Genomic DNA, 8,074 nt, shown 5'->3' on the forward strand with positions numbered 1-8,074 from the left:
ATAGTATGTCATTAACGTGTAAAACTTATGTTTTACTATATTTAAAAAAAAATACTTTCTCGTAAGTTCTTGTCAATTCTTTCTAACCCCTTCGCTTCAGTTTTCCTTCAGTCAATGTAATAAATTTTCTAGTTTTTAATTGTTATTATTATAATTCAATTACAGATTCGCCAGCTCAACCTTGTGAGGGCGCCGTGACACATTCTTTAAGTAGCAGCGCCTCACATCTGACTGAAAGGATCCCAATAGCAGCCATCTTGGTATCTCTATCGGCGGCCATTTTCAAATTGTTACTCGATTCGACACTGTGCAAGCTGTAATTAAAACAAAGACAAATGTGATGTTTCAAAAAATAATAAATTAATTTGATATCTAGAAGGATTTAAGAACGATTGCTTTAGGTATAATACACCTCTTGCAAAAAATACAATATGTAGAGTAAATGCACGCAGGCCTAAATTTAGGTATACAAAATATAGATACCTAATGCGTTTATAGGTTTGTTTTTAGCAATGCATCTCCACAAGGTAGGGGTAGGTCATATTCAGTAATGCACTTCACGATAGCGGATTGCAACTGCAGAATGTAATTTAAAAAATATATAAACACTCCACTGGTGCATTGAGCGATTCGTGTGTCATAATGGATACGAGCGATATAAACGAAAGAAAATTATTTTTAAATTATATTTATAAGAAGTAATTTACATTTTACTAAACGTTGTAATTATCAGATGAATTAGTTTACTGTAATTGGTTATAATTAATTATTTATTTCGAGTTGAAATAATATTTAAATCATTGTGTAGCAATCAATATACAAAAATGTCAGTTTGAATCTGGAAAATATTGTTTAAGGCGCCGGCTAGATGCTCATGATTTACCACAAGCTTACTTGTGCAAATCAGTTTGTATCGGGTAGCCCGTGTGTATGGACGAGAAAACTGTAGCTCGCGCAAACCGATAAGCACTGTACGTGCTCTAGCTGAAGCATAAGTCATAATATGTCAAAAAAAATGTAGAGAATAAACCAAACGATTTATTTTTAAGGTGCTGGGGATGAAATTAAGACAATTGTATCGGTGATAAAGTTAAATTTTTCTACTTAAAAATAAATGTGCGATTGTTATTTTTAACATTTTTAAATAAAGCCTTCTTTGCAAATGCTCGTTTATTAACTTTACCTATAAAAAAAATGATATTTTTATTGTTTTAAGGAGAACAAGTCAAACTTTGCAAATTATATAAAGTTTTTATAAAAATAATAAGTACATTTTATACACCATATCCATCAGATATTAAATGTATTGGAAATTAAAGGTTCATGGTTGAATCTGATTTTAGGTACAATTACTAATATGCATATGTAATATTATTTAAAAACTGATAATAACTTGTTTTTAAATTATATAACTTGTACTTGTTTTATCCTCATCACTTTAATTATTAATCACTATCAAAGTAAAGAAATTTTATGAAGTATTCAGGAATGGTTAATTTAAAAGCAATTCATTTGCAGAAATGCATTGAGTTGCAATTATGAACACTCTTTAAGTATTTTATAATTAAAACATGTAATACAATATTTATTATGAATGATTTGATGTATGCCTAAATAAATTGTAAAAAAAAATGGCGGTTGAGGAATTAGTGTATTCACCTATAATCTACATACGTGTTGTCGATGCAATGTGCTTTCGACAAATATCTGTTTTATTTTAATGTAATTAATACGATTTTATTTTTGAAAAATAGAATATTATATGGAAAATTTTTCTTAGAAAATATTTTTGTGTATACCTAAAATAAAAATACTTCTTAAGAATGTTTTCCATAAGCAAATATTTCATTGTATAAAATCATTGAAATTAAAACAATGTTAGGTGTTGCTTTTGTCATACATCATGTCAATTATTGTGATCTTTGTCTAGTTGATAACGTTTGTGACTAGAAAATACATAACATATCTCCCCGGTAGTGTGAGGGTCAAAATAATTTAATCGTATATTAAAATAATCGCCTATAAATATAAAACATATCAAAATAATATTTAAATACATATCAAAATATTTAAAAGAAATATTGTAACAGCTTATTATAAAATATATAGTGATAAGCCGATGAATATGTATTATATAAAAAAAATATTAATTTGGAAATCTTTATAAAATATCCTTCTGATGAAAAAAAATAATCATAATCTATGTCAACAATTTATTATTTATATTTTCAAAGAAAATTATTTATAATATAAATTATTTTTAATAGTAAATGTTCAAAATAAAGAATTCACTATTGATATTCAGAGTCGACAGAATTTTGCCCAAATAGCCTAGCAGAACAACAGGCTATATAATTAATTGTTTCATAATAACTATGGATTAGTTTAATTTAATCAGCCTAAATGGATACCTTATGAAAATCTATACACGTATTTGTTAATTTTCTTTATGTGTGTGCATGATGATGTTTTTAACCTTTCTCATTCTGTGCTTATGGATTTTGTTCCACCAGGTGCCGTCTCACTACGTTACTGAAACGAAATGAAAGTAATAATAAAAAAAAACAATTGTTACTAGTTTTGGCAACAGATAAATATTAAAGTTATTCGTCTTTGTTTGATATTTCTGAAGATGATCTTTCTTAGAATAACTAAAATATTGACTGGTTAATTTGCAAACCGGCTAACTGGGATTTTTTTTGGGAAACTTGTGAAGAAAATAGAAAAAACTTAATAATTTAACTTTCGACGGGAATTTAACAATTCCAAAAATACACTCAGTCACTTTTTTATTTACAAAATAAATAAGCTGCAGTATGAATTATTACTCAATTTTAGCTTCCCTTTTATATAAAGAAAACTTATACAATGAGCGGAGTTGTTCCATTTACGATATTGGAAATTTGGCACCTGCAGTCGGCTGTTTTGTATGAAGAACGATAACGCATTTATTTATAGGTTTAAACGTTTGAAATTTTGTGAGAGCATACAAACTTGCTTTATAATAAAATGCAATCAAAATATAACTTTTGGTCAAACGTGGAATTAGCTGTATATATTATTATGGATACCATGTAAACTGGAATATCAAATATTCAATAATTGTAACAGAACGAGAAAGGTTATTATTACATTCATATTTTTAATTAGTATTTTACTAAAATAAATATTTGACAGATCACCGGTAGAAGTTCTAAAAATGTAGTAAGACTATCGCTTTTACACCAATCTTTTACATATTTGTACATAAGTTATTAATTAAAATAAGATAATATCAAAAATAGAAAAATAACAATTTAATATTACTATAATAGTTAATTGAAACTTTTCTTATGACGACACTTATCAATAAATTTAATATTTACACTTTTTGTATACCAATGACTATATTAGAAACTCTCCTTTTCGGCTAAAATGCGTAGAAAATTTACAATCATGTAATGTGGCTGGACCATAACAATTTAAAATAACATTATAAAATCTAGCAAATGATTTTATAAATTTGTAGTGTAAACAAATCCTTAGCTTAACATTTCAAAGCGAAAAATCTTCTAATGAGCTTATGAAATCAGTAAAAACTATCTCAATCACAAACTAGTTCTTATAACTATTTTATAACTTATAACCCGAAATTATTATAAAAAAGTCCAGTGCTACTTTTGTTTTACTATGGTATTTAGCAACAAAACGTAAAACATACAATTTATTGATAATTCACTATAATACTTTAAAGTGTTTTAAATAACAAATAAGTACGCATTTAAAACGCAAATAATTACAAGATAAAAAGAAGTTTTTCTATACAATGTTTTTAATTTTTCTGTTGAATCATATAAACTTGACTTGACTAGCTTAAACGATCAAAAAATTGTACTTGATAGAAATACTGAATATTGAAATGTCATTCCATCTATAGTAACGCACGTATATATTATTAATAATTTAGTTGCTAGGACCCCCTAGCAAACAATAATGGTATCGAAATAAGTTTTCATACAAAACAGAATTAACTAAAAATGAAAGAGTATTTAAAAAATGCATTGGCATCGTGTTCTGATATATTCTAAAAGTTTCAAATGTCTAGCTAGTCGTAAAGTTAGTTAAAAATCGATTGCAAGATTTGTACCGGACAAACAACCACCAGACAAATAACAACCGGAAAAATAAGAATATGACCTAAGAAAAACGTTGTAAAATAAACTAACTTTTTAGAGATTATTTTGTAATTGGAATTCAGTTATAAAGTTTTTGAAAATAGTTTGGAGGATCACTTGAATCCCTTATTAAGATATTTTCACGAGATTTAACGTAAACTAGGAAGTATTCCATGACATTTATTATGTGTGCTTCGCTAACATGGTGAGTTTTATCAAATCAATCATAAAATACTTTTTATATGTTGTAAATAAAAAGTCATAAAGTTAGAAAGAACATTTTATTGTGAGTATAAAACCATTTTCTTTGTGAAGCATCGGTATGTTAATAATCTATTTTAGATACGTTTATATTGATTGTTTAAAATACTTTGTAGAGTGAATTATCAAAAAATTTTATTAGTTTCGTATTTTATCCATAGATGCGCATAGTAGCCACCACAACACTCGAGATCGGTATAAATTAATTTTATTATTAACTCCTTTAATATATATTTATACATAAATTCATATATTTATCACTTTACATCACTTAAAAATCCCTAGAAACATGCTTATTAGAAAAATATTTTACACTTTAATGGACCCTGAGCTAAAACATATTCGTTGTCTCATAAAACAACATATAAAAATGAATTTCCAATATATAATAATTAATTGTCGTCTTGTTTTTTTTGCTGTGTGACATTGCACGTCTTTCAAGAACAAATGTTTTGGCTGATGTATGCAAACTTGATATTTTTTACTAACTATTTTTTGCGTGCCATATGCCAGAACACTACTCTGTCTTCTGACACGCAAATTTCTGTAGGTATAATAAACATTCAATAATAATTCATTTCATTAAAGTTGCTATATACTTTTGTCAAGTTCTTCAACTCTTCAAATTCATTCGCCTAGCGGCAGCTTTTTCATCTGTCTGAAGGTTTTTTTCATAAATGTTTTTCCATTTTCTTTAACCCCGAGCTCCTTCCTTAGTTGGAGGTCCAACGCTATAACACCTATCGGGCCCAGCTAATTTTGTAGTTATTATTTAATTTCTACTCTATATAAGGTATTTTAAATTCTTTTCATTACTAAGAATTTGTTGAAGGCATAATAATAATATATTTCTCAAGTTTAAGTGTAGCATTTTCTTATGCTACATTCTTAAATCTTGTAAGTATATAATATTCTGTCTTAAAAAAACAATTAAACTTAAAACGTTATCTTTTACAGTTCATTATTAATTTACAATATACTACTTCAGTTTTAAAAAAACACGTATTTTTTCACACAGGTAGTTAAAAATATTTATGTGTCCCTTACTACTTTAAAAATCATTATAGACTTAAAAATATTTTATAAAATCAAAGGTTAAAATATATGTTTATAGTAAGAATTGTCTTTAAAATATATTGGCATGTGAAATAGATGAAGAATATTAAATTTAATAGTGTAAAATCAAATATTTGATAATAAATCTAAAGTAAAATTAGCATATAAGAAAAATGGTGTCAGCTTTATGAAAATAATAAATATGTAATTGCTTTTTAATACCAAAATATTCACTATTTCTTAAAAGAAGATGAAATGGTATATTATTCACTTTTTTGTTATCAAAAATATAATATAAAAGCGATGTTAGAAAAGCAATGCTTGATTTTCTTTGATTATTTAAAATATTATAATAATTTAATATGTAATATGTTATGGACAGTTTAAAAAAGCTACGTAGGTATGATAAATTAGTCATTTTAATTTATTATTAAATCACTGTGATGATTTCCTTGTACATTCTTTTTTAATAAATGGTATATTGGTGTATTTCAACATTCAACAAAAAAAAATAGTAATCTACTTTCATTGGATATTGACATTATTTACTGATTAGCGAAAAAAAAAGTTTTTGAATAATGGTTTATGAAATGTAAATTATTCAATTAAATAAAAATATATCTAAAAATATAATAAACAATTATAATCGATTCATATTAATTCGAGTGTAAAAAGGAAAAAGGACGTAAACCTCAGTTTTTTCAAAATAATTTGATAATAACGTTATACACAACTAAATACACGTTGTGTCCAAACGATATAAGCTGTAAATGCCAATTATTATCTTTTTATAAATTCTAATTAAATTTATAAAAAAGACGTGGAAAAAACAACTTAACCATCATTTGTTGTTTTTCTTTAATTAACTCAATAATTAATATCAGATTAGGAATATAAAAACCAAAATATTCATTATCATGCAAATCACAGTTATGTCTATTTTGTATTTTAACTTTGAACGAAAACATTTTTGTGGCTCTTGTTAAATTTGATATGTGTGAATTACGTCCCTTTTCATTTATTCATTCGAATTATGATTATTTCAATTCGAGACGTCTCATGAAAATAATTTATAAATTTTGTGGTTGAAAATGATCAAAATATTGATTCATAAAACAAATAATTAATATGTTATTAGTATTAAGTAAATGCCAAATTTATAGACAGCACAATATCGGATTTTATGATAGTTTATAATAATTTTATTAAAAGTAGTTGCTTTCTATTGATTATTTTTTATTAGCAAGCAAACTTGTGGTGCTATTACCAAACAAAAAATGAAACAAATTAAACATATCAGATCAATTTAAATAATTGTTATACCTATACATATTTCTTTTATGTCCAATAATTCTGTTTTAATTTTAGATATTGATTCTACTATAGATTTTCCAAGGCTTTAATAGTACACTTTAATGGTATTCATAATGCTTAGTATTAAACATACCATCACTAGTTGTATTAGTAATAAAGGGTACACACTTCTTATGATGATCTATCTAAAATAATATTGCCATTTATAAAATAATGTGACAATCGAATAATCGAATATTATTCTTGTCTGTAAAAAAACACACATAACAAATTCTTTTTTTTATTTCATTGAAAACACTGATTGTTTTGTTACACATAATCGGTGTCTAGTATTTTGTAATAATTGTAGTTTAATGGCTTTTGTATGCACTGTTTACAAACACTTTATCGATATTAAAATTTTGCAGTAATCTATATAGATATTATTATACATATTATCAAAATTAACTTTTTGATTAATGTGAATGATACTAGCCTTGATCCTTTTTTACTTTTGTAGAAAACGTAGCATTAATTTAGTGTAAGTTTGTATAATATTGGATAAGTATTAATTGTAAATTCAATGTTTTTGTTTCTAAACATGAAATAAAAATATTATCTGAATTTTTGACAACAGTATATTAGTGGTATCTGTTGACTATTATTTAAAGCTTCGTAAATAATGTGACGTATTATCATAATGCTAATAATAATCATTTACTCACACTAAAACACGTTTATTTTAATTGCCTGTACTTAGATAAAATCCTTTTATTGCTGATTATTATAAATAACATCCATGAGAAAATATAAATTCTATTAAAAATATTATAACAATTAATGCGTTAGGTACACTACAAAATATTTATTGATAATCGTACAATACGATTTAAAACATTTTTAATTACAATGCCTACAATAACCACAATATTGGGGCCTACATCTAACTTAATTAATAAATGATATAATCACTTCTCAAAATATCTATTTACAAAAATGTACAATTTCCAATGTGTAAGAAATCGTTTTCAGTCACCTAATTGCATATAATTAACAATAATAAATTAAAAGTACATACATATGTTTAAAATAATAAAACTATATTAATTCAAACGACGTTTCTTTAAAAAAAATACTATATTATGATTGTAGATAATTTATTCATTTCTATAAATTTATTATGAATACTTGAATTATTCGTTATTAATAAAACTTCATTAAAAAATAATCCAAGCTAAAATATTATGTTGTTACAAAACAATGTTATATTAAAATATAGTAAATGGTGTATTTATTGCGAAAAATGTGTT

The 8,074-nt window shown here is 25.2% G+C and overlaps 1 protein-coding gene across 2 annotated transcripts in view; it reads left to right on the forward strand.

Annotated features, from left to right (window-relative positions):
- The window catches only part of LOC147078869 (acetylcholinesterase-like), a 215,291-nt gene extending 213,942 nt beyond the window's left edge, over nt 1-1,349 (forward strand). For both annotated transcript variants that reach the window (XM_085950597.1, XM_085950603.1), the window contains exon 7: nt 166-1,349. In XM_085950597.1, coding sequence (XP_085806723.1) covers nt 166-320 — 155 coding nt within the window. In that variant the 3' untranslated portion in view covers nt 321-1,349. The remainder of the gene's footprint in view (nt 1-165) is intronic.
- Nucleotides 1,350-8,074: the final 6,725 nt, after the last annotated feature.

The sequence above is a fragment of the Rhyacophila brunnea genome, unplaced genomic scaffold, assembly GCF_057557595.1.
Source record: "Rhyacophila brunnea isolate RB1 unplaced genomic scaffold, BYU_Rbru_1.0 scaffold_10, whole genome shotgun sequence".
Classification (NCBI taxonomy): Eukaryota; Metazoa; Arthropoda; class Insecta; order Trichoptera; family Rhyacophilidae; genus Rhyacophila; species Rhyacophila brunnea.